The following is a 16,173-nucleotide window of genomic DNA, read 5'->3' on the forward strand; positions in this document are numbered from 1 at the left end:
TTGAAATTCCAAAAACACAAAGATATCCCTGACTGCACACAGCAATTCATCAATATGTGTGTAGGGACAAAAGTACCTGTGGTTTCTGCTCTTTCTCTTGTTTCCATTTTACTGCGTCTCTCTTCATCTTCACACATTCAGAACATCGCACTGCAAACACACTGCAAGGAAAAGAGGTAAATTCTCTTAGTTCCCATAATAAAAGTATTTTCCCAGGTAGTTGTAGCCTCAAAACTTCTTCATAATGAGAGGACAAATACAGGACTGGGCCTGAGTACTTTTAGTCTGTTCCTATAAAACTCCATGGTGCAACTATGTTTAATTGCATTCTTTTATTATTGGTATTGCTGTAAACTGACAGCTTCTATTGAGATGAGAGTCCCATTTCAGTAACCACATTCAGTAAGAGGCATCCTTGCTTCAAGTAGCTTTAAATTATTTTAAACAAAGAAGAGACTCAGAGGAGAAACTCATGTGTAGGCGTAAGCGGTAGAGTTTGTAACATTAAGCATCTGCACCACGTTGCTCCTGTGAGTGTGTTCCTTCCATTCAGCACAGCCTGGCTCTGCCTGCCGTTACCAACCCAGGACTTCTGGACTGTGTACGTGGTGTCGCTGACTCCAAATCTCGCAGAAATGGGATGTGCTAACCAGAGAGAGGAAAACCAAAACCAATACATCTTTAATTAACAGAAAGCAAGCACAGCATGCATGTACTGCATGCACTGAAAGTCGGGAATTTTTGCCTCTGCCACTGAGTATTTCAGAAGCTTTGGGCAAGGCAAACAACCCCTGCTTTAAATTTCATATCTGAGCAATGGGAAAACGAAATGAGATTTACGTCTCCTGAATAGCTGCTGTGAGGATGGATCACCTGCTGTTGTAAAGCATGTGAAAGAGGGACCATACAAAATGGCATTTTGAAGCAAAGGTGTTGAATGTAGCTTTTCATACAGGCACAAATGTGTCCCATCAGGATAATTACGCAGAACTGTAACGTATTTTGCTGCACGAAGCAATCTAAAACATGGCTGCATTGTGTGTTACTCTCTCCTCCAGTTGAGCACACATTTGGTGTTGTAAAGTCTAATTAAACAAGGAAACATTTCATATAAAAACCAGTAAATACCATAAGGGTTGACAGCAGAAGCAGCTATAACTGCACTCAAATGAGTTTCCATCCCACTTTTGTAAAGATTAAATTTCTCTAATTCTATTCTTCACCATTACAGATTATTCCTATCTTAAAAATGGCCATTTCTAGAGGGGCTGTTGCTTTGTTCGAACTGGTCATGGCCAGTGAATTTCTCTGTCTCTGAGATACCACTGAAATTACAGCTGACATCTCTCTACTGCTGGGTTTCCACTGCCACCTCCTGAACAGGAGGGAGAATTCACTGCTTTCAGTACTGCTTTTCTTTTGAATGGCTACAGAGGTATTTTTGACAGCACTTTGTTCAGCACGAAGAGCAATAGCTGAAACTACTTCACAGTCTGTCTATAGAGGCTACTTGGTGTAAACTTTGTTGTGAGGCTTTTGCTTCAGAGTGAAATTTCTTTAGTTTACTTTATGTATATTTGATGTGAAGGTGGTACAACCTTTATATTACCATTTTTCTTCTTGAAAAAGGTTCAACACAAAAAGCTAATTATTCTTCTGATAGATTTGTTCTTTCAATTATCAGCTGAAAATTATTAATATTTACTAGCTCCCATTCACTGCATTTTCATAATGAACAATAGTTATTTCCAACCCTTCTATTCCAGGCTGAGGATCCTTCTTCCCAATGGGAGAGAACTGAAATACCCCAAACCAAAATTTTCCTGCTTCAAGGTAGTCAGTCCCAATAGTCTCTTCCAGTGTGACCTTATTCTGTCCCACTAAACGGGATTTCCCCAAACTGTCCCTGAGCTGCTACACCTTGTTCGAGGGCCTCTCAGCTATTTATACAGGAAAACAAAAATAGCAAAGGTAAGACCTAGCAAAGCTGCAGAAGTAGTGAGGCAAGGAAGGCAGATAACGTGATTCTGCCACATCCCAGAGATACCCACCACTGGTTTGTCATCAGCCTTTCAGCAAGAAACTTCCCATAAAATCCAAATACCCTTCCTAGACAGTCCTCTTGGAACAAGAACTCACTGAGAAACTGTGATGATGTGGTACACTTGGCTAGTGTCAGGTCAATAGATATTTTCTGCATGTTCACAACACTTCCCTTGTGCATCCTTGCTCTCTGCATATATAATTTTCTGCTGCTTGTGTTCTGAGAGAATTCCTCTGCCAGAGGCTTTATCAGTGGATATCGGGAAAATTCTTACCACTTCACAGATGTCATTACTAGTTTTATAAATAATAACCAGTCATTTACATGCTAAATAAGAAACAGTAAACCACTGGCACCAAAGCCATATTTAGCATGGACAGATTTGGCACAAAACAAACCACGTGGCAACAAACAGCCATCAATGTTTCATATCTTAGTTTCTCTTAGTAAAAACAACACCACAGCACAAGAGAAACAGGATTTTTACTCTAGTGCAAACCATGTTAAAATGTTTATCTTAAGCTCACGGGCACATAAATTGTAATGAAAATTTTAAAACCACGAACCCAAATGTATGTCTTCATTTGAGCAGTGTTTGCTAATATTTTGGGGGACTGACATTAAAGAGACACCAGTAGTTGTTCAATGTAAAGCACACCACACCTTAGATATTCTGATTTTGCTTCAGTGGCAAAATCTTGCTGTATCAAAGGTAAAAGTTGCTAAAATTATTTTAGGAAGAGTCACCAATTTTGGGAATTTTTCAATTTTCCACTGACCTTCAGAGATTTGTAATTTTGCCCAGATAAAACATAGTGAGCTAATAAATTTGAAGCTTGCATTCCAGTTCCAGTTTCCTCCCCATTTTGGTTTTGCTGTTCTTTAATGCAGTCTCTTCTGGCTTATTAAATTCTGTGTCTGAATGACTGCTAGAGGAGAGGGTAATAATTTTTCCATGGTACAGAACTGGATTAATTCACACGAGTGACACGGGGGTTTTGGTCTTTTCTGGAGCAAGCGGGTATTTGTCTCTGCTGGACGCAAAAACGAAGCTCGATCACCATGTCCCATTTCTTGGGTTCTGTCCTCTCAGCCCCACGGCCGGAGCAGCTCGGCGGGTCCGTCCCAGGACGGGCAAAACTCGATTCCCTTTCAGCCAACAACACACACACTCTCTTTTCAGCAGCCAGAGGAATTACTCAGAGAGAAGGTGATGGTTGTAACTTGCAGACTTACATAGATAATCAATTTTATTAGTTTTATTTGCTGTCAGCATCACGCAGGAACGACCCCCCCCAGGGGTCAACCTGAGCGAGCATGAAGCCAGGCCTAACGGTGGGATCAGCCTGGACACCGAACTTTTTAAACACATTTGATGAATTAATTGAGAGGAGTTAACTGGCAGTATGATTACTGGACCGTTCAATTAGGCAACACCCCGCACCAGAGCGGGGCAGCCCCCCAGCTCGGTGGTCGCCTTTGAACCCGGGCTCGCTGCTTGAACCCCTGCAGGAATGTCAGTCCCAAGGCCGCACCGCCTCAACTCCGAGAGGGGCGCCGGGAAAAGCCAGCCCGAAGGGAGTGGGCAGGGCTGCGCGTAGAGAACCCCACTCCCCTCAGACCGGCCACCATTGCGACGCACCCCTTCCCCTCCCCCACCTCCGCTAGGGGGCGGCCTTTGTCCTACGTCCGCCCGTTGTGCTGTGCGTCTGACGTCACAACGCACAGGAGCCACGAGACGGAGAGAACGAGCCGGGAGGAAGCGGTTTCTCCGCGCTCGGCAGCGGCCGCCATTTTGTTTGTGTGCGCAGGGCGGACACGGGGATCGCTAGCCTTTTTTTTTTGCAGCTGTAAGTGGTGGAGGTGGCCTTCTTCCTCTGGATCTTTTATTTTTCCTGTCTCCGTTATTTTTCCAGGGGGCCGAAGCAGCGGGGAAGCGGAGGGGGCGCAGAGAGTTGGTTGAGGGGGGCTGCTCGCGTCGCCTCCGCGGCCCGGGGAACAGGGTGAGCATAGAGCCTTCCGTGAGGGGTTGGTTGGGGAGGCGTTAAGGTGGGGGAGAGATCCTCGGTACAGGACCCCCCTGGTCAGAGTCCCATGTGGTGGAGAGGGCCTGTGGGGGTGCGAGTGGGGACTGGGGGGTCTGGGCTGGGGCCTTGGGTGCGCTGGGTGCTTGGGGGGGGGGGGGCAGAGGGGACAAGCGGCTGCGCACCTCGGTTATTCAGCCCGCCCTGCACCGAGGTGTCTGGCCCCTGCCCAGATGGCGGCAGAGACGGGCCCTTCCCGCCCCCCCCCGGCTCCAGAGGCCTCCCAAGGGAGCACAGGAGGGGAAGGGGACTTGGTGGGTTGGGGCAGTGGGTGCCTCGTGTGGGACATGCTCCTGCATGTCTGTTCCCTGGACGCTCAGATCCACTCGACCTGGTGAACTTTGGTCATCTCAAAGGAATAAGCCTTTGACCTCCTCTGATCTGTGCAACCTGCCAAGTTTTCAAGGAGAGACATTTAGAACCTGCTGTGTAGGCAGCTTATGGCAGGACTTTTGGGGCCTTCCTGAGGCACTTTGTACGTGGATCTTTTACAAAAGATCTGTGTTTCCTGATTGAGAAACCTTATGGCAAAATGTGGGAGTGAAAACGGCCTGTGGTACAGATTACGACCAGATGCTGTATAGGAATACATACGTGCATGGCAGCTGTCATTATTGCATAAGTGTTTCAGTGCATTTATTTAGAGGGAGTGCATAAGAGTAAAAAAATCTTAAAGTGGCTCCTACTGTGAAACGGGTTGTAGCCATTTTGAGCCTCGCAGAGACCTATTCTAACAATTTCCTCCTTATTTACATTAGCTTGTCTCATTTAGGGACAGAACATACGACTTCCATCTTAATTTCAGTAATTCTGAGTGCTTGAGTGTAGGTAAGCAGCAGTTAAAAGCTAAACCTTTCCTCCAATTTCCTGTGCCAAATGTACATTGCTCCACCCCCAAGTTCCCTTCTGCAGGACGCTTTAATGGTGATTTTAGTTAGATATTTGTCCACTATACAGCATTATTGCAGCCTGCCTTCTGCCAAATGGGAGGGGGAATGGCAATCACAAGTGAAATCGTCAGTTCACCTATAACTGAGTGTGTGGGGGGAGCTCTTCACCTTACAAGTAGAATAATTGAAACGTGAGTGTATTTCATAATTCGAGTTATGTAGGTTGAAAACGGCTTTGGAGCTGGGTAAGAAGAGAAGAAATTCAGGCATGTAAATGAAACAGTAATAGATTTTTGTCTTGTTCTTTCAGGAATTTTTGTTTGTTGTTCAACACATTAGTACATTTTTTTATTTCTTATTAATTATTATAAGTGAAGATTTTTGCGAGACCTAGAGCGTGACTGACTCAAAGGTTATACCAGTCACTTATTTTTGCATAGTTTACCACTATGTTTACATTGTATTTTAAAAACTGGTTTTGTAAAAAAAAAAATTGTACAAGTGTTTGTTGTGTGTTTTGTAGTGTGTTTTTTTTTTAAACTACCACCCTGTCACAAATACTACAAAAGTATCAGAAAAACTTTTTCAGAAGAGGCTTGCTATTTACATACTCTAAAAGCTTCTCTCTTACTTTTTCCAGTTGATCTAGAGACAACCAAGATTGTTCTGTGTCGGTTTACAGAATCATGATTTTTTTTAAGTGCTATCTTTGTCTCTAAACTATTTTTCTTGCTATCACCACTTACTAGGGAAAATTTTTCTTGTCTTGTGTTAGTTCTTTCTTCAGAATATACTGAATAGTTATGTAATATTACTCTTATTTCCAAAAACTACCAAACAAGAGTAAACAAATAATGGTTGGTTTTGTTATACTCTTAAATCTACAGCTGTGCTTTATTTTACTTTTTTTTTTCCCCCCTAGTTGTGCATGTACCTGTTTGAACACGGAATTCCTGCTTATAACATCCAGCAACGGAAGCTGGTGGGTTTTATCTCTGGCAAATAAACACCCACATACTTGCATGCTAATAGGGTTCAAAACTAAGGCTCATAGTACTACCGAGTTATGTGTTAATTTATCAGAGGTCACTGTGATTGTTGCTAAAACTTTAAATGTGTCTGTAAATTGATCTGTAAGAGGAGTTTTTAGATTTGACTTCCTTGAAGTAAATTATGTCCAATGTAGGTTTTGTCAGAGAGAATATTTGAAGATTAAGGTGTTTCTCCAACAGAATAGTTTTTAAGGAAATTATTCTGTTTAGTCACTTGCGAGTTTATTTAAAACAGGCTTTAATGACATGTTTGAAGCTATTAACTGAAGATGAGTTGGCCTATTTAATCTTGCCTTGTGTTTCATAACAGTGTTGCAGTGTTAGGATGAGAAAGCTATGTCTACTCACCTGAAGCCAAAATAATGTGTGGGGAAAGCTGAGGAAAAACAATTATTTGAAGAAATGCTTCTTTCTAGTTGTGTCATATTTGATCAAACTACAGAAGTGGACTCAATCTACAAGTACCAGTGTAATCCTTTTGTCTTTTTTTGTGTTTTTGTTGATTTGTTTTTCTTTAGTGGCAGATGCGGCATTCAAAGCAAGCTCATTGTCCGGAATGGGACGACAGAAAGAGCTGGGATCAAAGAAAGCACAGTAGCAGCCATAAACGGAGGAAAAGGTCCCACAGCAGTGGACAGGAAAGCAAGCACTATAAACCAAATCCTATTTCAGAAAGGTATAAGACTCTGAACTGAGTAGCACTAATGTTTCTTATCATATCTAGTATAAATATGATTTCAGAATGAGGTTTTGAGTGGCCAAAGCTGGCAATTCCTTAAGGTTCGGCTCATTTAAGACAAACTTAAGAGATAACTGGATTTGTTACCACAGTACCTAGACCATTACATAGAAATTCTTTAATAAAAACAAGTGAATGTTACTAGCTTGTTACACTGTTGTCAGTTAAGTATTGGTATTGCATACATTCAGTATTAAATTTCAAGTTAAGGTATACATTTTCATTTACCTAATGTGAACGAAAGGAAGAGAAGGTTTGTTTAATCATTTAATACAGTGGTGAGTATGAGTTTCTCTTAATAATTTGGAGGTGGTTTGCTTTTTCTCCTGTACTACTTTCACTGGAAGGATGTGTTGTTTTTGTTTTTTTTCCCTTGAGAAGAATATCCCATGTAATTATTTCAAGAGCTCATACTAATGCTTATAAAATGCTGGAAGGGGTAGGTGTACAGCATGATGGGGGCTCTTTGCCTCAGCAGCTTTCTTAAAGGGTTCTCTTTAATGTGCGGAAGATCCTTGATCCAGATATTCTGTGAGGTTTTTAATGTTTAATGCAGAGCACTAAGAACAATGCTACTTCTCTCAGTCTCCAGGTTTTGTTTTTCGCTTTGAGCTTTGGAGCCATAGAAGGGGATTATTGCAATATTGAGAGCGATTTATCCTGTGACTTTGGAGATTGTAATTGAGTTGCTCAGTATATTTTAGGAAGTGTTTTTCCTTTTTGAGTCTGAGTTTCTTACTATGCAAGCTGTGGACAGATCATATGTTGTTCATGCGGATTGCTGCTGTGTATTTGAGACTGACAATGTTGTTATATTCATAATAAAGTAACATCAAAAGCTCCTCTGTTTTTGGGGAGGGAGTCAATTAGAAAACATTCTTGATGTAAAGACAGATGGTATGTAACTCAGCTCAAGTCGCTTATCTTGTTGGAACCTCAAGTTTTTGAAGTGGAGAACATTCACTTAAAATATATTTTCAGTCATTATTTGGACGATAGAGCCATAAATGAAAGAGACCATCATGACCGGAGATATGTTGAGGAATACAGAAATGACTTCTGTGAAGTATATGACCACAGGCATTATCACAGAGACTATGAAAAGAGTCACCATCATCACTATAGCAAATCCTCTGGTCGGAGCAGGAAAAGTAGTCATAAAAGGAAGCATAAGAGGCATCATTGCTCCAGTCACCAATCGCATTCGGTATGAGCAATTTTTAACTTTATTATTAATGAATTAGTGATAATAGACTTCTTAAGTGAGGACTAGAACTTCAATTCCTGGTCACAGTACTCTTAAGAAGTAGTATTTTATTAAAAAGGATTTGTAGTTGAGTCCATTTATGAGCATATTGTTGAGACTTTTGGATCAGAGTTGGGTTGGGGGCGGGGTTATCATAAGTACTAGTTATACACTGGGAACATAGGTGGCTGGTAGTTAAGTTCACTGGGATTAATCTAAAAAATGTTATCTTGAAATTGAAGACAAGTAACTATCCTGTTTCAAAGTACAGCTATCACTTTAGTTCTGCAGCGTAGTCAACTATATTTTTGAGTGTAGACTGTGAGATGTCATCCATCCTATTACTAAAGTAATTGAAGTGGCATGCCCTTTTAATGTTAACTTAATTGGAAGTATGAAATATGCATGTCTGATAAATTGATAAGAACAATTCTACACCTGATTCCAGAAAACTTTGATAAGTCATGTGCCTGGCTAATGGCAGCTAATATTTTACTGAAGATGGGATAAGTTTGGTGCTTGCTGCCTTTGAAGGCATGCTCTCTCAATTTCTCATTATTGGCATGATGCCCACTGATACATATCCCAGGTGTTTTATGGCACATTTCTGCAGAAGAAACAGCAAGTTATATTAGCTTATACAATGCAAATTAAGGACCTCGGCGTAATTTTTCTTCTCTCTAAACATGAGGGAAGTAAAATTACTCGGTAGTGTTTTGTATTTATTTTACATGAAGAATATGTTTTAAAAATAGAAACATTTCACCTGACTGTAAGCTTAGATATGTAAATATAAGTACTGTTTTTTGCTGTTTGCTAGCAAAGTATTAGAAATAGTAATGTTGCATTCTTAATCTGTCTTCAGTTAAACCGCTGTTTGAGAAACAAAATTGTGTTGTTTTTTCTGTTGCTTTATCACTTTTAAGTATTTATCTGAAAATCTGTTCCTTGCCATGTTTTTCTTCTGTAACATAAACTGTGCCCTGTGAATTTCTGGGGACTGAATTTGAAATTGCTCCTGCCAACTGTTCGTGGCCGTGTGTAACTGAATGCCTGAATATCTCCCCGCTGAATGAATTGCGTATTCTGACCTGAATTCACTGTGATTGATATTGATTGACTGGACGATCTTGGTGCCGTTTCCAGAAGAGTCACCGAAGGAAAAGATCCAGGAGTGTAGAGGATGATGAGGAGGGTCACCTGATCTGTGAAAGCGGAGACATTCTGAGAGCAAGATGTATAGAACATTTTTCAACACTTTTTAAAAACTATTCAGCAAAAAATCTGTTTAGAATAGTATGTCAGAGGAGGGGGGCTAAAGAAATCTTCATTGCTCTTTTTGTTCTGTTTTTTTTTTGTGCTTTTTTTGTTTTTTGCATATCTTCTTTTCTGTAGAATTTAAATACTGTGTTCAAAAAGTTCCAATTAGTAAATGAATTTGAATCTTGAGATTAGAACAAGAGATAGTTTTTTAGCTAACTGTTTTCATGACACCTGTCCAATAAAGTAATGCATTCAGATGCTGAGATTTAAAGTAATTATGCTTTTGTAATGGCACGTTTTTAAATCTACATTAATAATGTTAATTATTGTTTAAGTAGTTACATAATTCTAACTTATGTTTGTTCTTTTTAGATGAAATTGTTGCAACTTTAGGAGAAGGAGCTTTTGGAAAAGTAGTGGAATGCATAGATCATGATATGTAAGTTTTGGTTATTTTTATAAGTGGATCTCATGACAAAGGAGACTCCTTAGCTCAGAAATTAAAGTTTGGGGATGTTTTCTTTAAAAGGAAATTAGAGTTCAAATGAAGTGTTGCATTATAGTTAAGAAAGGAGTTAAACTGTTTTTGAGAGCTACCTTGTTTGCTTTTTTCTGGCTGAAAATTTTGAAGGATTTTCAGGTGTTACCAGTCTGTTTCTGGTTGGTTTTGAGGTTTTTCAGTCATCTCTTCCAGTACTATAAATGTTTTTATTTTTTTCTATTGCTCCAATGAAAGGCCCTTGCATGGTATTGACTTTATACAAGATGAGATATAGAGAAATAGTTTTGGTTACTTTGTTTTTCCTCTAAGCTTTTGAGAATCTAGTCTTTAACACTAAACTTCTTTGACCATGTTTATGTTGGAAAAACATCTGCTAGAGAGGGTTTCTTCCAAAACCAAACCTTTTATATCTATACTTTTTTTTTTTTTCTGTACAAGCTGTATAACTGCATGGTGCAAACTACCATTTACTAAATAGATGTAATCTGCCTGTGTTGTGAGAGGAGACGTTCTTAAGTCATGAGAATCAAAATACAGAGACAATTAAAAATTGGCTATCAGTGAATGGAGTAGAATGAACTATGTGCATCTGTGTTCCATTCAAGTAATAGCCTGAGGGTTGTAACATTACATTGAGTACAGGTCAGTTTTTACTAGTACAAAATACTCAGAACCTAAACTTCAGAAGTTACTAAATTCCCATGATTCTGTAGGAGCGCTTGAAAAAAGCCAGAGCAAGTTGTGCAAGTTGAAGGAAAAAAATGACACATTTTTGCTGTACTTTCCTCAAGTGAGAACTTGGGTAATTTTTTTTTAATCCAACTCATAATTCTCTATGACATTTAATCTTCTGTGTTTCTTTTATTGAAGCTGAGCTGCTTTGGGGTTGTAGGTATTTGACAATAATTGATTCAGTTTATGATGCTTTACTTTCTTTTAAAGGAGAGGAATGCATGTAGCAGTTAAAATTGTGAAAAATGTTGGTAGATACCGGGAAGCAGCACGTTCAGAAATACAGGTTTTGGAACACTTAAACAACATGGATCCAAGCAGCAATTTGTAAGTATGAAATTAGAACAATCAGCATACTAAGGATTTGCAGAAGATAATTATTCAGTAAGTTGAGTTTTCATTTTTTTATATTTTTTTCTCTTTTTTAAGCCGCTGCGTCCAGATGCTGGAATGGTTTGATCATCATGGCCATGTTTGCATTGTTTTTGAGCTACTGGGACTTAGTACTTATGACTTTATTAAGGAAAACAGCTTTCTGCCATTTCATATTAATGACATTAGAAATATGGCTTATCAAATTTGCCAGTCTATAAACTGTGAGTAAAGCTTAAGTTTATCAAATATGTTTTTTTTCCTGTTTAGGAAATGAATGTGTTAACATGGTATACTGTTGTGTTTTTTTTCTTGTAGTTTTACACCATAATAAACTAACCCATACAGATTTAAAGCCTGAAAATATCTTGTTTGTGGAGTCTGATTACATAGTGAAGTACAATGCCAAAATGGTAAGTTTGTTCTTTGTTTCTCCCAACTTGAATTAGGCTATTTCTGTTTACATCTGAACTTTTCTTTAAAAAAAAAAAAGTGTAGAAAGGTTAAGTGGTTATGTTTACTAGAATTTTCTTTTGTGCTTTTTGAGATGTACTAACTTTCTGCTGAGTAACTTTGCTCTGAGTCTAATGAAACTTTCATCTGATGACTAGTTGAGGTATTTTCTGTTTAATGAAGTTCTGGCATTCACAGGGAGAATTGGGTTAATGTTTTTGAATTTAGCCAGGTTTTTTCCTTCATATTTCTTAAACCATTGTGGAATCCCTTTATAGCATTTATAGCATTCCTGTGTTTTGAGAGAAATGTCAGATCTTGCTTTCTGTCTGATTACCCTGGAGTCTGACATGCCTGTCAGTTTTACAGTCCTTGGATTAGTAGCTAAAATGAATTTTCTATTTGTTGTCAACATGGAATGTTGATCATTGGGCAGAGTTCTAATTGGTGTGGGCCATGAGTAGAACTGTTCTTCATGAGTATCTTCCTTTTAAGTCTAAGCAAACGAAAACATAGCATTAGGATAAGAATTTGTGGTACAAATGACTTCCAGCACTGACAGAAATACAAATTTCTTTTCATGTTGCTGCTCCTTTTTCAAACTATAAAAACTTCTTGGAGACAGAAAAGCAATATGGACTTCAGTGCATCTAGTTTTTGCATAGGGCTTGGTTTTATTTTTATTTTAGAGTTAAAATTGCATAAATGAGTGTATGTAACAGTGGATAATAAAAAACAAGACAGACCTAATAACTAACTCAAGTTAACTTGAAGATTCACAAAAAAAGGAGCTCTGTTACTGTGGGAGAGGTCTAACTTCAGATTAAATCCTTTTGTTACTGGCTCCTCTTTCTTGAAGCTGGAGCTGAATAGGAATTTATATATTTGGAAGGAGTGTTTTGTTACATAGGTTTAATTTTTAGTGTGTTATGTTAACTGGTATTTTGAAGACAGGATAATGTGATTAATACCTTCTGCCTAAGCATACTTTTAAAAAATACTAACAAATAGTACTTCAATTTTCCTACAGAAGCGAGATGAGCGTACTTTGAAGAACACAGACATCAAAGTTGTTGATTTTGGAAGTGCAACTTTTGATGATGAGCATCACAGCACATTAGTGTCTACAAGACATTATAGAGCTCCTGAGGTTATTTTAGGTTAGTAAAGAGTTCTAAACCTTCTGACAGTTAATTACAGTTAATTCAGATGGCTTTACTTTATAAACTGCAACAGTTGCTTGTGGCTCTGATAATTCAGTCATCTTCCACAGATGGTGATGTTAGAATTCTTAAGAGTAAACAGTAAAATAAATACTCTAAAACATTCTAAAGTATTTTAGAGTCCATACATGTTCCTCTCCTGCCGAGGTTCGAGGAGAGGTGTAGACAGGAAGATGGGCATCAGTAATGCATGGAAAGTGGGAATATGCTTTGTGGATTACAGATTTTGCAAAGATACTAAAAAGTAAAACAAAAACTTGGCTTATTTTGCAGCATTGGGATGGTCGCAGCCTTGTGACGTTTGGAGTATTGGTTGTATTCTAATTGAGTATTACTTAGGATTTACAGTATTTCAGGTACGTACATAAAGTTAAATTGAGTGTTTTCATTACAGGCTACTGATTTTGAATGTTTTAATGACCTTTCAATGACATGTACTTAACTGTTGCTGTAAAAGGCATAGCTTTACAGGGTTTTTCAGCATAACATGGATGAGATTGTAAAGACAGCATGCATGTATGAAAATGTGATCTCTTGAATATCTCCTTCAGACTATTTTAATGTATCTGTTCTGGCTTTTTGGATGATGAAGCCTGCCCAAAGTCTGAAGATACTGCTGGAATTAGGAGTAAAGAAAACATACTCATACAAACTTTGCTTTATGAACTCTGCTGTTTGGGGGCCGTCTTAACTGTGAGAAGTGCTATGTAACGAGCTGCATTGCATAATCTATTGGTAATTTATGGTGATAATGTATAAAGATACTGTGATGGTACTCCAGCAAATGTCTTGTTTGTAGATGAGTGTTGTTACCAAGCACCTGAGAATAGAAAAATGTGATAAGTAAGTTCATTGCTTTTTCCACACAGACACATGATAGTAAGGAACACTTGGCCATGATGGAAAGAATACTAGGGCCTCTGCCAACTCACATGATCAAGAAATCCAGGTAAATTCATTATAGGAGTAAAATGCCTAATATTTTCCTATTATAAGAGAAATTTTAAAGTGTCCATTGTTAGTTGTGAGCTTCTGAAGATAACAAAGAGACTTCCAGGCTTCTTGTTACCTATTAATGAGTGTGTTGCAAGAAATGGTGTCACATTTAAGTGAATTAAATAGTTGACAATAGTCTTTTCTGGTTGTAGTCCGAGTTGCCAGCAACCAAAATACCAGCTTCTTGAACAGAAACTGAGTATGACTATTCTTAAGACTGTAAAGCTGAGTTTGGTATAGTCACCAGAACAGTATTAGACACAATTTAAAGACATTTGGGAATAATCTGATTTTGTTAAATAGTTGCTAACCACTTAAACTCTGCAGATTTTATAAGAAATTCCTATTAGACGTTAATTGACAAGCTGTCTTTTATTTATTACTAGCAGATGAGACCAAGTTCTTACCTTAGAGCATCTTAAAGCATCCATCTCTTTAAATGTCAGTAATGGAGAATATATTTTCAGTGATGTTGTTGATTTGAATACCGCAGGGCCTGTTTTCTAAATATTGTGACAATGGTAATAAAAAGCAACATGTCTGTGAATAACTATGAACTAGATGAGATGTTAGCTCCCAAATGCATGAGGATATACAGGAAAACTTTTATCGTGTTTCAAAACTACTTAGAAAAGCATCTGCCCACTTTACACACTGATGCTATCTTAAAATTATTTTCCTTGTCATGCAGAAAGCATTATTTTCGTCATGACCAATTGGATTGGGATGAACACAGTTCTGCAGGGCGATACGTTAGGAGACGCTGTAAGCCTTTAAAGGTACAAGACAACGTTTTTATGGTGTTGTTATATTTGCAGTTGTGAAAGGTCTCCCCTAAAATACTATTTGTTTTTTTTTTCTCTCAGGAATTCATGCATTGCCAAGACACAGACCATCAAAGTCTGTTTGACCTTGTTCGCAGGATGCTGGAATATGATCCCGCCAAAAGAATTACTCTTGATGAAGCCTTGCAGCATCCTTTTTTTGAACCATTAAATAAATAAAGAAATTCAAAGATTCTATATGCTTCTCCAGGGAGATTTCCTAGACTGTGTCAGTCAACAGAGATTGCATGAAACTTTTGTAAACTTTAAATTATTTTGTACAGTTAAGTCTGTAAATATTTACATATGTTTTGTATAACTGTTACATTTACCTTATTGAACCATTGTAGTCCTATGGGTATCAAAGTGAAAAATAAAGGTAATTTTCATTTTTGAAAATTGTTCTCTTTTTGAAGCTGTACCCTCTCCTTTTGTGGATGGGGCTCGTTAAGCATCTCACTTGTGGTGAGGATTCTCTGGGCTTGCTGAGTGACTTTGGAAAACTTGGAATGTTTTTAACTACCTTCCTTTTATTAGTCATAAAGATTTGAAGGGCTAAGAGTACCTAATAATGCTGTATAATACTTTGTGATAACATTCTGAAAAAATGGTTTAAAACTATACATTCTAAGTAGGTATCTCTTGTGGGTCTCCTTTTCCCCAAATTTTCTGTTCAAACAGCGTGCATCACTTGGTGACGGGCTAATGAGCCTCTGGAAACTTGCCTTATGCTTTCTTTCAATGTCAAGTATTTATAGGTAACTTTTTTGTTAAGGTCTGAAAAGTAACATTTCATAGTTTCAATATTATTTTCATTCATTGAAGAGCAGCATTTTCATGAGAAAGTTTTTAGAAAGATTGTGCTTTCCTGGAACAAAATGCAGAGAAATACTGCCTGCCACAGAATTGTGGCATATTTAAGCGCTTCTCTTGTAATGGTGACAACATCATCTTGAAGTCTTCAAATACGTGTTTCTGTGGAGCTTGGTCTCTAATTACTGATAAATAATCTTTGCAGCTGAGAAACTGTCATCAGGCTATAAAATAGGAAGGAGGAAGGGTTCTCATTTGTGACTTCTGAAACTCGGGTGCTGAGTTGAGAAGAAAATGGCACTGCTTGGCAAGTTCCATTGATGCACTTTGGTACTTTTTGCTCTTCCATGTTTTTAAGTTGGTGATTTCTAGGTCTTACTCAATGCCCTCTTAATCCACTTCACACTGTGTGGCTGGCTAGTGAAGCAGGTGGAAGGGAAACTTTCATGTTAGGCTTCATTCAGGCAGGCTGTTGGTATAGATGCAATAAGCAAGTTATGGCCATTTATTTTTCTGACAGTGCAAACCTTTCTTAAGGAAGGAAACGGTAAATACTTTCATCTCCGCAGGAGCCTAAGTACAGGTTTTGTGCTTGTTGAGTAGGTCCTAATGCATAGAAAGATTTTAAACTTGGTGTCCTTGTTCCACTGATGTGGAGGAGGCTTAATTTGCAAGAGGCTCCAGACATGCATATCTCTGGCTTGGGGGTGGAATATAGTTGGGCTGAGACTTTGAAAGCTTATCTTTGTAAGCAGTGCCACCTCCTGTGCTTGATGAGGTAACAGACACCTCTCTTATTTAGGGTATTCACAGCATTGTTTCTTCTCTGTGTGATGGAAGAGTAACAGTCCAGGTCAGCTCGGTAGGACTGAGGAGGATGGGAGTGAATTCCTTGCCTTGCTGCTTCCCACAGAACTTCCATCCCACACCTTCAGAGGCA

At 38.6% G+C, this 16,173-nt stretch overlaps 1 protein-coding gene across 5 annotated transcripts; it reads left to right on the forward strand.

The window, feature by feature from the left end:
* The first annotated feature begins 3,775 nt into the window (after positions 1-3,775).
* Positions 3,776-14,809, forward strand: CLK4 (CDC like kinase 4). 5 transcript variants are annotated; one of them, XM_080352973.1, is made up of 14 exons: positions 3,776-3,894; positions 5,941-6,000; positions 6,589-6,746; positions 7,791-8,016; positions 9,202-9,292; positions 9,691-9,757; positions 10,763-10,879; positions 10,982-11,148; positions 11,243-11,337; positions 12,408-12,537; positions 12,874-12,956; positions 13,470-13,549; positions 14,288-14,375; positions 14,463-14,809. In XM_080352973.1, the coding sequence occupies exons 2-14, from the start codon at positions 5,947-5,949 to the stop codon at positions 14,598-14,600; spliced, it is 1,494 nt and encodes a 497-aa protein (XP_080209099.1). In that variant the 5' UTR covers positions 3,776-3,894; positions 5,941-5,946; the 3' UTR covers positions 14,601-14,809. The 5 variants fall into 5 exon arrangements, with proteins under 5 accessions (XP_080209099.1, XP_080209102.1, XP_080209098.1 ...); XM_080352972.1 differs by having other exon boundaries at positions 3,804-4,047; XM_080352974.1 differs by lacking the exon at positions 3,776-3,894 and adding an exon at positions 4,769-4,956.
* The last annotated feature ends 1,364 nt before the right edge of the window (positions 14,810-16,173 follow it).

This window comes from Nesoenas mayeri, assembly GCF_963082525.1.
Source record: "Nesoenas mayeri genome assembly, chromosome: 14".
Lineage (NCBI taxonomy): Eukaryota > Metazoa > Chordata > Aves > Columbiformes > Columbidae > Nesoenas > Nesoenas mayeri.